Here is a 22,368-nt window from a genome sequence, read left to right as displayed (position 1 = left end):
TATTGGTTTGTCACCCATATTACTCGGCTTAAGTCCTTGAATGGTGGACTAATTGGACCATATTTATTTTAAGCTTCAAAAACCCATGTCCAAATTGGGCGTCAAACCTTTTTGCCATGATTTTTTTTTTTTTTTTCACTGAATGGATGTATAATATTTTTGGTAAAATTATTGAATGGATATATTCATATTTTTTTATGCCCTAGTCATAACATCATGAACGGCAAGGAAAGAAAGCAAAGATGGCTCCTCATCCATCAAAATGGAAGGCTAATTGCACTGAAAAGTTTATATACATGCCAGGCCTCGAAATGTTAGATTCGGCATTGGCCTGTTAATCATAAGTCTAGGCCCAGCTTTCGTAAGTAAAAAAAATATATTTTAAAAAAAAAAAAGGACCAGATATTTCTTTGGACAATACAAGTAACTTTTTTATTGTTCTTGGATGATTAAGCTGGGGCAAGGTCTATAAATACACCATGATAACATAAATATAAAAACGCACATCCATATGTGCTATTCAATTCTATATGTATATATAACCATACCAGTTGGATTATACATCCATTCATTTGGACATACTAACGATAGTCAAAATTTGGACAATTAAATGAGTGATTATATCAAATTATTTACTGAACGTAACATTTTTAACCCAATTACCAACGTTGTCTTTCTGATCTTAAAGATAGAAGTACTAGCAGAGAGACTAATTTGAATACGGTGAAATAAATTAAGCATATATATAGTGAGAGGATTAGAAGTGCTGAAACAACATTTATGCTAGATAGCCAAGTTGATGATCAAGCAGAGTATTGTAGCACGTGACTTTCCAATGCTTTGGCCAGAAATCCAACATGCTTGAATGACCCATCACAAATTGTCCAGGTGTACAATCCCAACCAAGACCTAGCTGGAGTTAGGTATCTAGCTGAAAATTTGAGGCTAGATGGGGGCGTCAGTCATGAAAATGGGTGGCTAAGATGGAATATGTTCAATGAATGGGTTGGATTACTTTTATATATAATATCTTATTAGGCACGTTATTTTCATAGCATCAATATTTTTATCCTTTTTTTATACATAATTTAGGTGGCTCCTAATAACCCTTTCAAATAAATATATTGAATCCTCGAATTTTTGTCTCTGATAAAGCAATGTGAGGACCATATTATTTCAAATACTTGGAACAGAGCTGACACCATTTTTTATGCCGTTCCTTTTTGCAATTGGGCGTTGGGAAATTACTTTGTTCCCATCTATGGCATTCATGGTCATCTTTTACACTTTTAATCAATATTCAATAAGTCAAGGAGCTAGACACCTATATATATATACGCCTATATCTATAGGTACATTTGTATGTATGTATGTATAGGAGTCGTAGAGCTAGCGAGCACCTATTGTTAAGACAGTACTTGATAAAGCTACAGAAGCATTGTGGGACGCTATAACAAGTATGGCTTCTAAACCAGAAATTTTAACTGACTGGCCATGGAAGCCTCTTGGAAGCTTCAAGGTAGTTAATTTTTTATATCTTATATATTTATATAATAACATGTATATTTTTTATTGCAAAAAATAAAATAAACTGTATCTTTGATGGAAAACATTACATCATGCATGCCTATATCTTTTTCATTATCACATCTTGCATTAATTAATTAATTATATTTATTCAATTATGAATTGTGGAAATCAATTTGATGAATATTAATTAATGTTGATTGTGTGGTCACATGTGGGTTTTGAAGGAAATACAAAATACGTGATATTGGCCCCACGGATGGTCCAGAGCGCTTACTTATGTATAAACATAATGAAGGGATCAGAAAGAGAGCTCCACCTTGTCTATTTGCTGGTTTTACCATTGGCTTTTGTAACATCCCGTCCCGAACTATGTCGGAATTTTTACACGTTGACCGATGTTGACTGTTGACTTTGACCGTTGACCATTGACCGAAGGGGTCAAAAGTTGACTTTTTGACCTGGATGGAATTCTAGGTTGACTGAGGTACCGTTACGAATTACACGTTGGCACGAGTTAGTAGACTAGTAGCACGTTGAAAACGGAGCTACGGTTTGAAAGTTATGAGCAAAACAAGTTGAGGTCCAAACTGTCCAAGAGGGTGCCGGAGTTAACTTTTTATTTGTGGGGAAATGAGCTTTGACTCATGCATGGTTGTGAAGTGCTCGTCGATACGAGTTCATAGACTAGCGGCACGCTTAAAACGGACATCCGGTTAAAAAGTTATGGACGCATGAAGTTTGCCGGATACCGTAATATTTTAATGTTTTTGAGTCGATAAACAGTGAAATACCACGTGTCGTCACCTGATTGGTCCACGTGGCTTTTATTTGACAAAAATCTCGGGGAAGAGAGAGAAAGAGAGAGAGGAGAGAGAGAGAGAGAGAAACCGATCGGCCGCCGGAATCTTCAAATTTTCAGGCCGATTCTCGTTACACGCGCCGGCCAGACGGAAGCCTCTCCTCATTTCTGGCGAAACCCCAAAATTTCACGGCCGTTGGTCGCCGAACATGCCCGGATCGAGGCAGCGAAGTTCGGCGACGATTTTTCCCTCCACCGCCGGCCACTGCCGTTTGACCCCTTTCCGGCCGTTTTTCGGCCACACGCGCCAGTCACCCCTCACCATCTCCTCATTTTCGGCCAGCCCACCAAATTTCACGGCCACTGGACCTCCGACGTGCCGGGATCGGAGTGTTTTCCGGTGAGGGGTCGAAAATCTTCAAACCCCTATTTCTCCGCCGTCCGGCCTTCGTTTGCCTCACCGCCGGTCCCGTTGGAATCCTCTCCCCTCGATCTACAAAACCACCAAAAATCTCCGCCAACGGCCACCGCACGCGCCGCCGCCGGCGACCGCGGCGGCTCGCCGGAAGTTACTGTTCCGGCGAGTACCCAGTCGCACTGCCGGTCCTTGTCCATTGTGTCCGACCTCCTGAATCCAAATCCGGCATCCTTTTCCTTCAATTCGCGACGGTTTGGGAGAATTGAGGAGTCGAATTCCAAAACCTTTCCGGCGAGATTCCGGCCACCTTCGGTCCGATCACCGGAAAGTAAGACCGAATCTGTGATTCTCATTCCACGAGCTTCGATTTGGTATACTATTCGACCATTTTGGTTAACGTTTGTGTTTAACCCCCCGGGTACCGGGTATTATTTACCCAAATAAAATATTAATTTATTTGACTGTGTGTGAATTGTGTTTTAGAAGCACGGGGTGAGTCATGGAATTGATCCCATGGTGGATCTTAGGTTAATTGCGTGCTCCAGGTGAGTGAACCACCTTCAAAAATATTTTGGGCAATTAATTATGTTTAATTGGTATTTAAATTATGCTCATGTGGTACAATTTAGTTATGGTTTTATTGTGATTTAATTTATTTATTATGCATGAGCAAAGTATATTTCGGTAATAGTCGTACGTGGTTTTAAGTATTATTTTGGGCATAATTGGTTTAAATATTTTATGAAAATATTTGTTAAATTGGTGGTTTAATTTTATAATTATGCCCACGGTATTTTATCTGTTGAACCTCGTATTACTAGAAAATTATGGTTTTATTTGTTATCGAAGTTTTCGTACCAGTTTGTTAAATAAAAATATGTGGGATGGTAAGTGTGAAATTTTGATATGTTTCCCACGGTAATTTTGGAAAACGGTACAGTTGGTTTAATAATTATTTTAGACGCATTCATACAGTATTGGTGTTCTGGTATATGTATATGTGGTTCAGCGCGCAAGTATTATTATTTCTCCTGTGAGTTGCCATTGGACCATGGGCAGGCAAGTTTGTTATTGGCCACAGCCGCCCCCCTCCTTGGCCGGGATGATGGTTTCAGTAGCGGTACTGTCGGGACGCCGAAGTGTCGTTTGCAAGTTTCTCTCTTTAATCTCCCCGCCAATCGGTGCTCAGGACGCTGGGTACCAGAGGGCATCACCGGTATATGGTGTGGTGCGTCAAGTGAAATTTTCAGATAAAGTTTCAAACCCCAAAGGTGTAACAGCCCAGACCACCTGCATCAGGATATTGTCCTCTTTGGCCCAGGGTTCACACCCTCTCTCCCTCCTGGCCTCAAGGTTTTGCTCACAAAATGCGTCCTGAAGGGAGAGGTATCCACAGCCTTATAAAGACCGCTTCGTGCCCCTCTCCAACCGATGTGGGATGTTACAATCCTCCCCCCTTGGGGCCCAGCGTCCTCGCTGGCACACCGATCCGGGTACTGGCTCTGATACCACTGTAACAGCCCAGACCACCTGATATTGTCCTCTTTGGCCCAGGGTTCACACCCTCTCTCCCCCCTAGCCTCAAGGTTTTGCTCACAAAACGCGTCCTGAAGGGAGAGGTATCCACAGCCTTATAAAGACCGCTTCGTGCCCCTCTCCAACCGATGTGGGATGTTACAAAAGGTGTTCAAAAATTATTTATTATAATTTATTACATTTTAATTACATATTGGGGTATTTATTTATTTATTATTTATCAAATGGTTTGATCCCTTGGTTTTCGGGAAGTACGAATATCGGATTTTGTGAAAATGTTTTAAAAGGGGAACATTTCCAACGGAATGAATAGTGAGGGTTTTGAGAGAAAATATTACTTCAACTGTTTATTATTTATTTATCTATTTAATTGCTGGTATTAATTAAATCATTATTAATATTAAAGGTGTTCGGTAGTTAGGGTCACTCACTGAGATGATTAGCATCTCACGTTTTTTAAATTCCGTTCCCCTAGGTCCAGGTTGGAGACGTTGATTGTCCGGGGCGAGCCCAATATCTTAGTTCGCTGCCGAAAGTTCAAGAAGTATTTCTTCCTTTTTTCCTCTCTATCTTGTATTGCTTTTTATCATCATGGTATTAATTTCACATTTATTTGTATAATGCTCTGTATACTGTATTGGACGTGTAGTTATTAATTACGCACTGATTTACTGTTATTTATTTTGAAGTGCTGAAAATTGTGGAATCAATTTGTAGTATTGTGGGAGGAATAAGGGGATGAACATAGAAGTGCGTGTTCAGTGTAGGTAATTTTTGGTAAGTCCTACCCTTAGGGTAGGTGCTGCCGGATTTTCCGTTGGAAGGTTCGGTGGTATTTCCCTAAGATCAGGGCTTGTCTAGGGTTCCGGGGAGGAATTCTGGACGGGTTCTGACAGCTTTAATAAGGATGCTTCACAACCAGATTTGGATTTCTCTTTCCCGCTACCGCACTGCCAAAGGCAAAACTAGGATTCTTCACAGACCTCTCAAATTTCATCAGGTTGGCAGAGAAAGCAATTGGTACGTAAAAACAATTAGATCCTAATTCCTTCCTTTTACATTTATATATAAGTATGCTTGAATGGATGCATGCATATGTATTATGTATATGCTTATTATATAATCAAATTTGCATGCATGCATCTTTTTTCATAGTTGCATGGATGAAAATTGATTTAGTTTATATATATATATATATATACACACACATGTAGAAACGATATGCTAAAAAATTTAAAGAAAAAAACTATAAAAGACATATATTGTCAGGACCCGTCCAAAATTTCTCACCGGAACCCTAGATAAGCCCTGATCCCAGGGAAACCCTATCGGACCTTCCAATGGAAAATCTGACAGAACCTCTCCTAAGAGTTGGACTTACCACAAATTTCCTGCACTGAAAACACACTTCTATAAACACCACCTTATTCCTCCCACATTACTACAATTTAATTCCACAAATTTGCAGCACTTCAAAAGGATAATAAGAAATCAGTGCATAATTAATATATAAATGTCCAAGACAGTATACAGAGCTTCATAAAGTACTATTAAGTATAGAAATTATACAACAAGGATGAAAGAAATATTACAATTGAAATAAATGAAGACAAAGATAACTTCTTGAATTACGATAGCGATGGAGATTAGATTCACTCCGGAAGAACATCTACCACTCCTTGTACCTAGAGGAACGGAATTTAAAGATATGAGATGCTAATCATCTCAGTGAGTGACCCTATCTACTGTACAATTATAAAGTAACAATAATTATGGCACATTTGATTAATTAGGAATAAAAATAAGTAAATAAATAATAATTACTTGAAAATAATATTTCTCTCAAAACCCTCACTATTCACTCCGTTGGAAAGGTTCCCCTTTTAAAACATTTTCGCAAAACCCCATCTTTTATGCCCCAAAAATCAAGAAATAATTAATTTAATAAATAATAATTAAATAATCCAAATATAAATAAAATGTAATGAAATATAATAAATAAATTAGAACACTTGCATTGAAGAAATATAACATAAAGAAAAAACTTTCAATATATCTAATTCACAAAATTTGATTTAATTAATCAAAATAAACAATGTCAAAAAATGTAATTTAAATAATTATAATTAGATGGTAACACAAATAAAATACATTTAATTTAAATATGATTTTAAAAACTTTAGGATGTGAAATTTCTATCTAAAAATTAATACTTGACGCACCACACTATATACGAGTGATGTCCTACGATATCCAGCATCCCGAGCACCGTCCGGCGGGAGGTTAAAGAGAGAAACTTGCATACGGTCGCTTCGGCGTCCCGACAGCGCCGCTGCTTAAATCGTCATCCCGGCCATGGAGGGAGGCGGCTTATGTGCACTATATAAAACTTGCCTACCCTCGGTCCAATGGCAACTCACGGGAGACATTATAACTTGCGCGCTCATCCACATATACAGTACAGAACACTAGTACTGTATGAGTGCGTCTAAAATAAATAACCAAATTTTATTATAAAACAAATACATAATTTTTTTTTTCCAAAATTCACCGTGAGAATTATACCATTTTTCGAACTCAACCTCCCACATTTTTCTTTAACATTTCCAGCATAAATCCACCGATAATAATATACAAATGATTTTTCCTCAAAATCACAAAATCAATCAAATAATGTTCCATGGGCAAAATTATATAAATTGAAACCACCAAACTTAAACCAATATTTTCCTTGAAATATTTCAAAATCAAATTATGTCAAAAAATAATATTAAAATCCAAATACAATTAATTAATGAAAACACCTTGCTCATGCGTAATAAATACAATTAAATCACAATAATAATAATCGAGAATTTCTTAATAACCCAAACTTTCATTTAGCATCAATGGGTATATATATATATCTATATATATATCAAATAATATTTTTTCCACAATTATATTTAAATTCCACCACAGGAGCATAATTCTTGATATCAAATTAACACAAATAAAATATAATTAATCACCCCAAAATAGTTTTGAAGGGGGTCACTCACCTCAAGCACGTGTATCAATCAGGATCCTCCGCAGGATCAACTCCACTACCCACACGTGCACCTAAAATATCCACAATACACAAAACTAATTATTTTAATATTTTAATCAGATAACTCCCAAATGGGTACCTGGGGAGCGAACACAAACGACAACCAAAATTGACGAGTAATATACCGAATCGAAGCTTGAGTGACGAGGATTACGAATCCGATCTTACTTCCCGGAGATCGGACCCGAGGTGGCCGGAATCTCGCCGGAAAGGTTTCGGGATTCAACTCCTCGATTCTCTCAATCCGTTGAGATTTGAGGAAAGGGGACACCGGATTTGGGTTCAGAGGGTCGGAATTAGTGGAAAAAGAGGGGCGGTGCAGCCGGAAACTCGTCGGAAAGTCAATTTTCCTGGTGACTCGCTGTGGTCATCGGAACCCATCACCACCGGCGGCGCGTCCGGTGGTCACTGGCCGTGATTTTTGGTGGGAAGGTAGATCTGGTGATGGGTAACTCAATGGGACTGGCGGTGAGGCAAACGGTGGCCGGAATAGGGAGAAATCAGGGTTTGAAGGAATCGGCACCGCCGCCGGAAAAAGCCTCGATCCGGGGGCATCGGCAGTCGGTTGGCCGTCATTTTTGGCTGGCTGGCTGGTTTTCAGGTGGTCTTCAAGGTGGGGTGGTGCGTGTGAGGAAAGGGTGGCCGAAAAATGGCTAAGTGGCGGTGGCCAGTCGGTTTCTCTCTCTAGCTCTCTCTCTCTCTCTCCTTCCGCCGGCTTGTGCATTTTTGCCTGAATAAAAGCCACCCATGGGTGACACTGTTCACTCATGGGATTGGCAAAAATTGTGACATGTGGCACACACTGTTCACTCAAGACAAAGATATTAAAATATTACGGTATTCAGAGAACTTTGCATGTCCATAACTTTTTAACCAGATGTCCAATTTAAGCGTGCCACTAGTTTATGAACTCATATCAACGGGTATTTTACAACCATACAAAAGTTAAAACAAAATTCTACAACCATAAAAAGTCAACTGCCGGCACCTTTTGACAGTTTGGCTCTCGACTTATTTTGCCTATAACTTTCAAACCGTAGCTCCGTTTTCGACGTGCTACTAGTCTACGAACTCGGAGCATCATGTACTTCGCTACGAAATCACGGTCAACTAGAAATTTCAACTGGAACAAAAAGTCAACTTTTGACCCACTCGGTCAACGTGGAAGAATTCCAATGTAATTTGGGACGGGGTGTTACAACCTTCCCCCCTAATAAGAATTTCATCCTCAAAATTCTGCACTTCACTAGAACAGGTAGGGATACTAGTCACGCATTTGCGCCTCGGGCTCCCACGTTGCTTCCTCGATTAAATGATTCCGCCATAAAACTTTAACTAAAGGAATAGTCTTGTTATGTAGCACCCGCTCCTTGCGATCCAAACTTTGCACTGGTTGCTCTACATACGAAAAATCTTCCCTTAACTCGATGTCAGGTGTCTCGAGTATGTGTGATGGGCCTGCAATATATTTTCGTAGCATCGAAACACGAAATTTGTTGTGCACTCGGGCTAGCTATTCCGGTAATGCTAGTCTATAAGCCACGGGGCCAATCCTCTCCGTAATCTCGTAAGGTCCAATATAATGAGGACTCAACTTACCTCGTCGACCAAAGCATACTACTCCTTTCCATGGAGATAACTTTAGGAATACCCAATCTCCTACTTCAAATTCCAAATCCTTCCTACGCACATCGGCGTAACTCTTCTATCGATCTTGGGCAATCTTCAACCGATCCCGGATGATCTTCACCTTGTCCAAGGTCATCCGTAAATACTCAGATCCAACTGTATTTTGACCCACTCGGTCAACAGTCAATCTCGGTCAACGTGCAAGAATTCCGATGTAGTTTAGGACGGGGTGTTACATATATTCATAATTATTAGATTTATATGATTTGTACAATTTGATGATTATTAATTATTGTCTTCCATGGTTGCTTGATTTGACGATGACTATAAATAACCATCTTTCATCATAAATCCTTTACCATGTTAAAATAGTATATATATATATATATAGATAGATGCATATTGATTTTCTTATCCAATTAGAATTTATCCTCTTACCAATAATATATATAACGTCTTTTAATACTAATAAAATGAATTCTTATGTAAGAGAAATTTCTTATATATTTGTATATATAATTTTGCTATTTCCAGGAATGTCACCCAATTTATATGGGGGTCAACCAAACTCTTGGCATCGAGCAATCATTCTATTATATGCAATAATGATGATTAGACAATGATAAATGATCATCACTTACCATTTGGTGGGAAACATTGCATCTCATATTAGCATATTTCAATGCACATTATATGTATGAATTCTCATATAAGAACTATTTTAATGTAACTCTCATAACCTTTTTTATTAGCTTTATTGCTTTAACCATTGATATATTTCAAAATATATTTAAGAGTTTAAATAAATCTAGAAAGGGTGGAATTTGCCTTCTTAAGATTTTAGTATATCATTAAACTCAATTTAAATCCAAAACTATATTTTTAAATTTTAACTTTTGAATTAAATTCGAAAGCTAATAATAATTTTGTTATGATGGATAATATTTTTGCCAACCAAAGCAAGACTATATAATATATATAAATATGTTCTTTTTTATGGATGGACAGGGATGATCAAATATTGTTCGCGTCGATCTTGTTCTACATAGGATACATAATAATTCCATGGGGAGCAATACAACCAGTACGAAGAACAGACAGAGTGGTAATCACAGCTTTGCTTCATGTGGGGCCGGTGGAGTTTGTCTACTACTGGTTTCACAGAGCTCTTCACCACCATTTTCTCTACTCTCGTTACCATTCCCACCACCATTCCTCCATTGTCACCGAGCCCATTTCCTGAAAGAGTATCCACTCATAATCCACAGCCAAACATTTTCTGCTAATTAACTCTTAATTTAATTAATGAAAATTACTAATGAAGTTAATTAATTATCATCAGCTATTGTTCATCCATTCGCCGAGCACATAGCGTATGCAATGCTGTTTGCAGTACCTATCCAAACAACAATTCTTACTAAAACTTCATCAATGGCATCCATGTATGGTTGTGTCCTCTTTATTGATTTCATGAATAACTTGGGACATTGCAATTTTGAGGTCATTCCCAAGTCCTTCTTCTCCACTTTCCCTCCCCTTAAGTACCTCCTCTACACACCCTCGTGAGTATTATTTTCCTTTATATATTTATCTATATGTCTATATATCTTAACACTAGTTATAAATTGTATCTTCACTAATTAATAATTAATTGTCGATACTTAACCTCAAGGATACATATAATAATTAATTAATTGGCAGTTATGAGCAAGAAAATGACAGCCATGAGAGATCAAGGACACATATTTTCTGTACGGAATAGACAAGGCACAGGAAAAAGTGGCTATCTGTTTTTTCATAACCAAATTTTTTTTTTTCTTAAAAAACTTTTTGGGACTTCATTTTAAAAAATAAAATTCCAATGGGTCGACGCCAACCTTATATTTTAAAGGGGAATTTGACCCAATGTTCTTCTTTCAAGGCCTTTAATGAAATATACCCCTCATTTCTTAGTTTTTTTTTTTTTATCTGCCCTCTGCTTTCCATTTTATTCCTAATGAAAGTAAAAAATTACTTTACTTTCCTTTCTTCATTCCTTCGGTTCGAGAAACCCAAAGTCTTTAGTTTCTGCACTCGGCTTTTCTATTTTTCTTCATTCCCCAAAAAACCCACACATAATCTCAATTAGAAAAAAAAAAATCCGTGCTCCATCTCCCTGCATCTCTTACCTCTTCTTTTGCAAACATATGAAAGCCTAAGGAAAAATTGCGTTTGAGGTAAGGATCTGTGTATTTTGATTGTTTTTTTTTTCTTCTTTTTTAGCTTGGGTTTTTGCTTGATTGGTGAAAGGCGAAGACGATGATTGGAATGGAGGAAACTAGTCGAAATCAAGTAGTAGTAGTAGTAGTAGGTTATACAATTTAGTGGTGTGATTAAATATTATGAGTATGCTTTAGGGTCGGTTTCTATATTGCTTTAAGGTTAGAAACACTTCACAAGTGTTTGTTGAATTTTCTGATTGCAACAAAATATTAAAGGAAATTGAAAGACAAGAAAACCCAAAAAAACAAAAATTGAAGAATAAGTAGAAAGCAGTTATTGTTAAAATCTGCTTCAAATGTTGAATCATTTGTTTTATTGTTTATATGACACTCACCATCCTGCTAGATATCATAATTTAATTACAAAACTTCATTTTGATTTTATGTTGGTTTCTTGTTTATGGTTATGAAGGTGAGCGGTAGTTTTGCAGAGGAGCTTCACTTGGAAAGTTTGCAGCATCAAATAGAAAGTGATCTTATGCCAAGTGCCCAATATGACCAAAGTGATTCTTATGGTATCCTTTTAGTTATATGTTCTATGGCAAATTATATAAGTTAACTTCTTCTTTTTTTTGTTTACAATTAGTTCATATTTAAAAAAGATGTTATACCTGCTATATGGACCATGAGGTATACTATCTATGCTGTTTAGTTTGCCTTAATTTCTTTCTGTTTAGTTTTCAGCCAAGGTTGGAATTTCTTAGGCTTGACTGGTGGAACATTATTAATTTTCAAGTTGATTACAAATATGCAGTTGGGGATAGGATAGGTGAACTGTCTTATACTTACTCCTATTTTATGAATTTGAGGTTGGTTGCGGAGATGTGGTATTGGTTTGCTTGTGGTTTTGTATTATAGGCTAATGGCACTCAACACTTCCATGATAAACTGATATTTACAGATTGAGAAACCCATACTATTGGTTACAATTCCAAAAATGTGCTTGAAAATGCCTTAGGTCAGGTGCATATCGTTATCCTTGTGCACTTGATTATGAGGTTGATGTAGTGTCCCTCCTTAACATATGGAAGTTATCGGTTTTTTTTTTATTTTTTTTATTTTTTTTATCTAGAAGTAATAATCGCTGCCCCTACACCCTTTCTGTGAATTTCATGTAACAATTGGTGTATTACTAGAGTGGATATCGTGATGGTCTCATAGCAAGAGAAGAAGCTGTAGCATAAGAGGGATTTAATATTGGCTTTAAGGAATCAGTCCTTGTTAGGTACAAATGGGGTCTAGTTAGAGGTGATACCAGGTAAAAGAAAACAAAAGAGGAAAAGAATTTGAATGCTATGTTGCTTATAGAGTTTTTAATGAAATTGCTATAAGCATATGATTAAAAAAGAATTTAAATGCTCTGTTGCTCATAGAGTTTTTAATGAAGTTGCTATAAACATGTGATTAACTTCTTTTCTCTGCTACTTTTGTTTTCCTGTTTTGTCCAATCTGCATCCCTATGAACTGCCTTCACTTTAGTTCCTGAGGACTAGAAAGAGAGCATTTAAATTCTCAATATGGTAACCAAACTCTCAAAGACATGAATTGTATGGTTGCTTTTCATAAGGGTTTGACAACATGGGCTAAGTGGGTGGATTCTACTATGAATTATACTAAAACCAAAGTCATCTTCCAAGGAATTTCTCTTACCCACTACCATTAAGTTTACTTCTTTCCCATCACCAATTTTTTTTTTTTAAAACCAAAAATTAATTTCGTGAATTTCTCTTATGCTTTTTTTTTTCTTTTTTTTCCTTTTCATATTTAGTGGCAAGGGATTGGAATGAGCTAGGGTTGACAAACTGTGGAAATGAGACAAAACTCCTAAATGGAGCAGTTATCGAGGTGGATTGCCCAAGGCATTATATGTGGTGAAAAATGTATTAACTGGAATGAGAAAACATGTTCATCTGCTGGACATAACAACTTTATCACAACTCAGAAAAGATGCACATCCTGGCTTTTATAATGGCTTTAGGCGCACGGACTGTAACCATTGGTGTAGTGCTGGACTTCCAGATACTTGTTTTCAACTTTTTATGCATTCCTCATAATTGTCATGCTTGTTCTGGTATTTTTAGTTTATAAAAATGATCATATGGTTACTTAGGTCCTTCCTTCCATAGATCACCATTTTGAAGGGAATCAAGTATCAAAACACGACCGATCTTTTCATTTCAATGTCAACCAGATATTGAGAGTTAAACATCATTAATGAAACTCTACAATCCTGCATAATTTAGAGTATTTAATATATTCATAATTTGAACCATAAATTTGCACAACTCTTTGATTTTTTGTTTCCCTGGTAAATATGTCATTTAATGGCCCACTCTTTAATTCTTTGGTTGTTAAATATGTCATTTGATAGTTTCTTGACCTTGCATGTTACATTAGTAAGTACAAATTAAATGGGAAGACAAAATAACGTGTTAAGGGCCGATTATGTGTTATGGCATATCTTTGAACATACTGAATGGTAAGACACAATAACTGTGATTTTTCTTTGTCTTCGAAGGCCAAAACGATGCTGTTTAAGACTGACCCTAGTAGTAACGTTATTCGGTTCCTGTTTGTATCATACTCGATCTATGAAGATGTAGAATAAAATTTGTTGGATAAAATTAATTGGAAGTCCACAATTAGAGCTCCAACCTTATAAGGACATTCTCCAACCTTATACCAAAACTCCTGTCCTCATAGTAACGAGGTTCTGAAACAAGAAATTTGAAGTCCACAATTAGAGCTCCAATGAAACAAGAAATTTGAAGTCCACAATTTGTAGTGGTACATTTCGAGCATGTAGTTTGAAACTAATTAAATAGGGTCCTGTTCAATGTGTAAAATGAATTAAATCAGAGAAAAGAAGAAGAAGGAAAACTTACTATAGCCTTGAAATCAAAACACAAATAATAGAGGAAAGAAGTAGTAAAACACACTTGCCTTCATGAACATTAAGGTAAGACCCAATTCCACTTGGGCCTGTACCATGCCGATAAGCAAGACCATTTTTCCATAGTGGAACTCGAGCAAGAATGTCTAGGGCATTCCCTATAGGAAAATGAACATGTACCTTCCTATCCCAAACTTACAAGAATATGGTCAATACATTTTACCTAAGATGAAATACATTATTTGAAAAAGAAAATAAAATACCATTGGTTCCATTAGGAAATCGAGCATTCCCAAGTGCAATATGACCCTTGAGGACCTGCAAAATGAAGCAAACAAAATTACTTTGCAATACTTGAAAAAAATATAATAATAATAATGATAATAAAAAGGAAAAACAAAATAGATTAGCACTTACTGCAGTATAGCATGGTTTCTCATGTTTTGATGGTTCTCCAAAATGAACTGTCCTTCTTATATCAGTTGTTCGATATAAATACTTCATGGAAGTGGAAACTTGATGTCGGCAATAGGCATAATGCCTTTCTTCACAAGAGCTTTGCAGTTTCTATCAGCATCCTCTATGTCATATGGTTCCACACCCGAGGCTTCAGTTTCTTTCTCCTTTAGCAATTTAGAAACCACTGAACAAGTATCAGGGCCAACATGCAGAATTTTGTGCATGCTGTCACCATATGCTTTTGCTAGAATGGGAATTGCTCGTTGGACCTCCACCGTGCATAAAAATCACCTGGAAGTAAAAGGAAGTTAAAATCCTCAATAGAGGTGACAGCATGGAAAGTTAAGCTCTTTTTCAGAAGGAACAATTTCGACTTAATCTACCATGAACTTTTATATAACTCTGCAATTGGGTTGACACTTCAACAATGTTCAAACAAGCAAGCAGCAAATATGCATTTTAAAGTTAGTTACTCAATAGTGAAATACATTATGAATTGATTGATCATAGGCTACATTGTTCATGGAAAATATGGTTTAAGCATGGTCGAAGCCTTACTACACAGGAATAGCTAAAGGAAAGCTGTGGGGAAAAAAATATCATCCGAGACTAAATCATCAAATACATAGTTATGCATCCATAATCACTCCACCTTTGATTTCAAAATCCAAAATTCATGAATAAATTCCAAGTAACACAAAATATGCAGCAACCAACATACGAATCACCAGCAATGTTCATACAGATTGAAAACAAAAATGTCAAACAAACAAGAAAAAAGACAAAAAAAAAAAATATTTACCTTCAACCTTGCCAACAGCCTCCCTAATGTTGACAAATCCACCTGTCATATTAAAGTTGAATTGCAGTCAAGCATAGCGAGTATAACAAAAATATCCCGCAAAGTAGTTCTTAGCCAAAACGTGATTGATAAACAAATTGTAAGAATTCTATCACGTATAGTATAGAAGCCAGTTGCTAAGGCGAAAAAAGGAAAATGATAAAACCCATTCGTTATTAAACCAACATGTATGTTATTTCTTAATTCTTACAGACAATAACAAATTGATCATAAACTTTAAGATATGATTACAGGGTTTAGATAATGAAAATTTGTGGTGGTCTATAACAGAAACTAGGAAATACACCATCAGACAATCATTTCCAGAGAAGTTCATATTCCTAAAGTGCAGAATTATAAGATGCCATTATCAAAATCAGCTCTTTATGGCTGTTTTGCTTACACGTACGTGTGATAAGTTAACATAGATAGTGACAAGGTAAAAACAACTATACTAAGATACGAATCAGTATCTTAAGACAGTGTATTTTATGACAGTTGTGCTGTCAAATATGGCATAGAAAAGACTGAGAATTTATGACATACCCATTAAATTGAACAAGCGGAATGGTGACAACATGAATTTGATTTTTGGAAGTGCAACAAAAGCCCATGAAACAGCTCCTACAAAAGGCTTTGTTGGAATCAATCTCAATTTGACCCAAAGTTCCCCATCAATGTCAAAATCTCGAACACCAATTGGCGCCACAAGTGGTATAATGCCAAACTTTAGTGACAGCATTAAAAGCATATGGGCACCTCCAGTATAACGGAGATCGATTTGATAACTACATGAAATCAAACGAAATATCTGCAGTTAGTTAAAATATTTAGCATACTAGTTTAAAAGAAAATAATTAAATATCTAGAGTATCCATAAAGAAAAAAAAAACATAACCCTAATTTCGATTCTAACTTATCCCAAAATTAATCAGAAAAAAATACCCACAAATGTTTTAAAAAAATCCCAGAAACCAATCAAATCGAAAAGTAAAAGGAAAAATGAAGCAAACAGAGCAGGCATTTTATTAGAGAGGCCAAGCAAAACCCACATGAATACTATGATACTTGACTGAGGGTTACAATATCTACCTTAAGGCTACAATAATGGTCCAAAGGCTACTGTACTTGCTTGAAGGCTACAATATCTCCAAATCCATTTAATTATTAATTTAGATAAATACAACAATTGTGCACTTGACAATGATGATGATAATAATAATGATCATAATAATAATCATAATCATAAATAGGTAAAATATAACTACAATTGATAAATACATTACAATTGATATCAGCTGTTTATAGGTATATTACTACCAATATGGTTAGGGGTGGTTATCTATAATAGCCATCTAATCCATTGGTCTTATAAGCAAGAGAAATACAATACTAAGCCGTTTACGAGCTGAACTAGGTTGTTACCCTAGTATAGTGTGATGCACTCTAACATAACATAATATGTACACATATATATTTATAAATTTGAAAGGGCACTTGATGCACCATACGATATACCAGTGTTGCTAAATGATGCTTGGTGTCCTAAACACTACTTGACAAATAGGGAAGGGAGAATATATAGAACCTTCATACAACCCTATTAGCATCCTAATGGTTCTAATGCTAAATAATCTGCCTTCCTTCAGCTAAAGGAGATTGGCTAACATTCGTCATAGTAGAAATAACTACCTACCCTTGCTCACCTTAACGCCTATAGAAATAACTAAACTTGAAGTCCTTCAGTCGTGGGAAGGGTGGCTATGCCATCAATGTGAAATACCTGCCTACTTTTACTTACCACATCTCACAAAGGACGGCTAAAAATAATCTGTGCGCTAATCTATAATATAACAATATAGAACATCAATATTGTATGGTATATCTACAGACTAACTGGTCACATAAAATATATATACTTACAAAAACGTCGACTCCCCATAATTATATTTTTAAAATGTAATTAAATGTTCTAAACAAATAAACAAATAATTAAATAAATGAATAAATAAATAATTTAAATAAATATTTATGAAACCATAACATAACTTTTAAGAAATTTACTATAGTTATACACCCTGACCCGAGAAAATGCCTCGAATTTGGGTTTTTGATCGAGTTTGACAGGATTGATCGAGATTGACCAAGTGGACTCAACGGTTGACTTTTTATTATGGGAGGAATATCATGTTGATCGAGGTATCATGGTAAAGTACTCGTCGACATGAGTTCACAGACTAGCAGTATGCTAAAATCGGAGCTCAAAGTAGAAAGTTATGGTTAAAACAAGATGCGACCCAGACTAATTAGCGTGCCCAAAGTTGACTTCTTATTTATATGGATTTTGATGTGGAATTCTATACTATATGATAGTGCTTATCGATATGAGTCCGTAGACTGGTGGCATGCTTAATTTGGATTTGCGGTTGAAAAGTTATGGGTTTGTAAAGTTGTATCTATTTTTCCCGATATTGATTTTACCAGATAGTGGAATATTTAAAAAAGATTTAATTTGTGCCACGTGTCACCAATTGGGATATGCCATGTGTCATGTTCATAAAGATACCATGTGACACGACAAGAAAGAGCCATGTGTCATTTTCAATAAAATATTATTATATTATATTTTTTTTATTTTATTATGTTATTACTTATTATTTTTCTTTTTCTTTTTTTCTTTTTTATTTTTTCCTTTTTTCTCCAACCCCACCCCACACCCCCCCCTGGGCGACGAAAACAGGGGGATCGACTCTCTCTCTTTCTCTCTCCATCTCTCTCTTCTTTTCCTCTCTCTCGAGCCTCGTCGGAAAACCATATTCTGGCCATTTGGGCATGGTAGGCATCGGCCATGGGTGGTGCCCATTAGATTTTCAACCGGCAGCTAGATGGCACAACGAGCCATCGCCTGCTGTGCCCAGATTGGGTGTTCGTCTCCAGCAACGACGAGGTTGATTTTTTGATGATCCGACCACCTCTTGACTGCCTCCTGAGCTCAATTTTGAAATCTATTCAGCTTAATTCCTTGTCGTTTGAGAGATATGACAAGTTGAAGTTCGACTGAAACTTTCTGTCCATTTTCTAGATTGTCGGTTGAGTTGAGACCAAAGAAGGTTGGTAATGTGTTTCTAATCTCTTTAGCTTTCCATTGATATCTTATTTGTGAATTATGGTGATGTATTTGAAAAATTGTCATTGTTAAATAATTTGCTGCAAATTGCTTCGATCCGGTGAAAAACCGTAATACGCCCGGAGGGATTCCTACCACCCTGTACCCAAAGTGAATTGTCCAAGTGCTCTCCCCTCTTGGCTTTGTTATATAAATGTGGAAAAATGGAAAATTAAATTAAATTGTATATATATATATATATGTGTGTGTGTGTGTGTGTTTTTTTTTTATGTATACCCCGTGCATGGGTATATTTGTAAACACAAGCATTTTACATATTTTATATATATGTATATATATTTATGGTGATGTATGAATATATACATGTATATATATTTTTGTATAAATATACATTTGTTGAAAGCTTTTGTATATACACATCAAAATAATATATATATATATATATATTTATATATATATGTGTGTGTGTGTGTGTGTGTGTGTTTGTGGACATTATATTTTTCAAAATATGCTTGTTGAAAGTTGTATGTATATATTTAAATGTATGAATATATATATATATATATATATGAATATATGTATGAATATCTATAAATGTATATTTTTATATACACACACATGTCAGGACCCGTCCAAAATTCCTCACCGGAACCCTAGATAAGCCCTGATATCAGGGAAACCCTACCGGACCCTCCAATGGAAAATCCGACAGAACCTCCCCTAAGGGTTGGACTTACCACAATTTCCTGCACTGAAAACGCACTTCTAAATTCATCCCCTTATTCCTCCCACAATACTACAATTTGATTCCACAAATTCAGCACTTCAAAATAAATAACAGCAAATCAGTGCGTAATTAATAACTAAATGTCCAATACAGTATGCAGAGCATTATACAAATAGATGTGGAATTAATACAAGATGGAGAGGAAAAAGGGAAGAAATACTTTTTGGACTTTCGGCAATGAACTGAGACGTCGGGCTCGTCCCGGATGATCAACGTCTCCCAACCTGGACTTAAGGGAACGAAATTTAAAAATGTGAGATGCTAATCATCTCAGTGAATGACCCTATCTACTGAACACTTTTAATATTAATAACATAACAAATAAAGGAATTTAATTAATACCAGCAATTAAATAAATAAATAATAATAACAATTGAAGTAATATTTTCTCTCAAAACCCTCACTATTCACTCCGTTGGAAAAGTATCCCTTTTAAAACATTTTCACAAAACCCGATATTTGTATTTCCCGAAAACCAAGGGATTAATTAATTTAATAAACAACAAATAATACCCCAAATATAAATAAAATGTAATAACATATAATAAATAAATTTTGAATACGTTGGGGTTTGAAATTTCTTTATTCGAAAATTTATACTTGACGCACCACACCATATACCAGTGATGCCCTCCGATACCCAGCGTTCCGAGCACCGACTGGCGGGAGATTAAAGAGAAAAACTTACATACGGCACTTTGGCATCCCGACAGTACCGCTGCTGAAACCGTCATCCCGGCCAAGGAGGGGGGCGGCTGATGCGCAATATATAAGACTTGCCTGCCCTCGGTCCAATGGCAACTCACGGGAGACATAATACTTGCTCGCTAACCACATATACACCGGAACACCAATACTGTATGAGTGCGTCTAAAATAATTATTAATTTAATTATTACCGTACCGATTTTCCAAAAATGACTGTGGGAAATATACCAGTTCTCAATTTCACCATCCCATATATTTTCCTTTAACATACACGGTACGAAACCATCGATAACAATATAAAAATAATTTTCTTGTAACACGAGGTCCAACAAATAATATTCCACGGGCATAATTATAAAATTTAAACCACCAATTAAACAAATAATTTCCTTAAAATATTTAAACCAATTATGCCCAAAAAATAATATAAAAATCCGGACAAAATTAATTTACGAAAATACCTTGCTCATGTGTAATAAATACAATTAAATCACAATAATAAAAATCGGGGATTTCTTAATAACCCAAAAATTCCATTTAGCACCAATAAACATACACGTACTTATAAAATAATATTTTTCCATAATTATAATTAAATTTCACCACATGAGCATAATTGCAGATATCAATTAAACACCAAATAAATATAATTAATTACCCAAAAATATTTTTAAAGGTGGGTCACTCACCTGGAGCACGCAATTAAACCACGATCCATCATGGGATCAATTTCACAACTCACCCGTGCTCCTAGAATAACAACATTACACAACTCAAATAAATTAATATTTTATTCGGGTAAATAATACCCGGTACCCGGAGGGTCTAACACAAACGTTAACGAAAATTGACAAATTATATGTCTATGGAAAGCTTGTGAGATGAGGATCACATTACCGACCTCCATTGAGCTCAATTCAACCGGCGGTGGCCGAAATTTGGTCGGAAAGCTTCGGCCGGTCTTTATCTGCTCGTATCTTGCAAATCGATGGGATTTGAGTTAATTGGAGCTTAGAATCGGAATCAGAGGGTCCAAATTAGTGGGAAAGGGCCGGTTGCACGACCGGTGGCTGCTGAAAAATCGACAAACCAGCGACACACCCGCCGTCGGCGTTGGAGGCCGATCCCGGCGCGTCCGCTGGCCATTCGGCCGGAGATTTGGCCGCCGATGTCGCCTAGCTGCGGGCTTTCACGTCGTCCGGCGAGTGAGTTGTTTCGGTGGCCGGAAAATGTGCAGCAGGGAGAGAGATGTATCGGCGGGAGGGAGAAAAATGAAGGAAGAAGGAAGAAGAAGGAGGAGGAAGAAGAAGAAGAAGAAGAAGAAGAAGAAGGAGGGGCCCGTGCCCTTTTTTCCCACGTGGGGAAAAGAAAAAAAAGAAAAAAGAAAAGAAATAAAAATAAAATAAAATAAAATAATTAAATAATATTAAAAATAATTTTATTATATAAAATAACAATAATAAAATAATATGATATTAACCATGGTTGACATGTGACATCTCAACATGGTGACACATGGTCACATCTATTAAGTCACACGTGGCACATTGTTATACGTTTAAAAATAATATTAAAATAATACAGTATTTGAAAAACTCTGCAGGTCCATAACTTTCAAACCATATGTCCAAATCAGACGTGCCACTAGTCTACGGACTCGTATTGACGAGCACTTTACAACCATGTATGAGTCAAAGCTCATTTCCCATAAATAAAAAGTCAACTCCGGCACCCTTGGACAGTTTGGACCCCAACTTGTTTTGCTCATAACTTTCAAACCGTAGCTCCGTTTTCGACGTGCTACTAGTCTACGAACTTGTGCCAATGTGTACTTTGTAACGGTACCTCAGTCAACCTAGAATTCCATCCAAGTCAAAAAGTCAACTTTTGGCCCCTTTGGTCAACAGTCAAAATCAATGGTCAACGGTCAACGGTCAACGGTTAACCTCGGTCAAAGTTGGAAAATTTCCGTTGTACTTTGGGACGGGATGTTACACACACACACACGATATATATATATATATATATATATTTGTGTATAGATATATGTATGCGTGTGTGTATATATATATATATGTGTGTGTGTGTGTGTGTGTGTGTGTGTATGTGTGAAGATATATGAATGAGTAATTGAGTATAAGTAAATTGTATATATATAAGTATATTTGTTATACAATTTTATTATGAACATATTTATCATAAACCTTGTTATTTATGGGTGTGTGTGTGTGCACGCGCATACTTTTTGCATATCTATTATGTATATTCTATATTACTCAATATTTAAAAA

At 36.2% G+C, this 22,368-nt stretch overlaps 2 protein-coding genes across 2 annotated transcripts in view; one reads left to right on the top strand and one right to left on the bottom strand.

The window, feature by feature from the left end:
* The first annotated feature begins 1,459 nt into the window (after positions 1-1,459).
* Positions 1,460-22,368, top strand: part of LOC125423018 (very-long-chain aldehyde decarbonylase CER1) — a 39,395-nt gene continuing 18,486 nt past the window's right edge. The window contains 5 exon segments of the mRNA XM_060817354.1: positions 1,460-1,515; positions 1,762-1,808; positions 5,180-5,303; positions 10,012-10,250; positions 10,346-10,565. Coding sequence (XP_060673337.1) covers positions 1,460-1,515; positions 1,762-1,808; positions 5,180-5,303; positions 10,012-10,250; positions 10,346-10,565 — 686 coding nt within the window.
* Positions 14,666-18,049, bottom strand: LOC112489586 (uncharacterized). The gene is made up of 4 exons (XM_060816984.1): positions 18,024-18,049; positions 16,004-16,245; positions 15,419-15,460; positions 14,666-14,907 (listed from the first exon to the last, which is right to left on the bottom strand). Exons 1-4 carry the CDS (start codon positions 18,047-18,049, stop codon positions 14,861-14,863), a joined length of 357 nt encoding a protein of 118 aa, XP_060672967.1. The 3' UTR covers positions 14,666-14,860.

This window comes from Ziziphus jujuba, chromosome 5 (genome assembly GCF_031755915.1).
Source record: "Ziziphus jujuba cultivar Dongzao chromosome 5, ASM3175591v1".
Classification (NCBI taxonomy): domain Eukaryota; kingdom Viridiplantae; phylum Streptophyta; class Magnoliopsida; order Rosales; family Rhamnaceae; genus Ziziphus; species Ziziphus jujuba.
The sequence above is the reverse complement of the archived record's forward strand: the minus strand, read 5'-3'. Positions and strand labels throughout refer to the sequence as shown.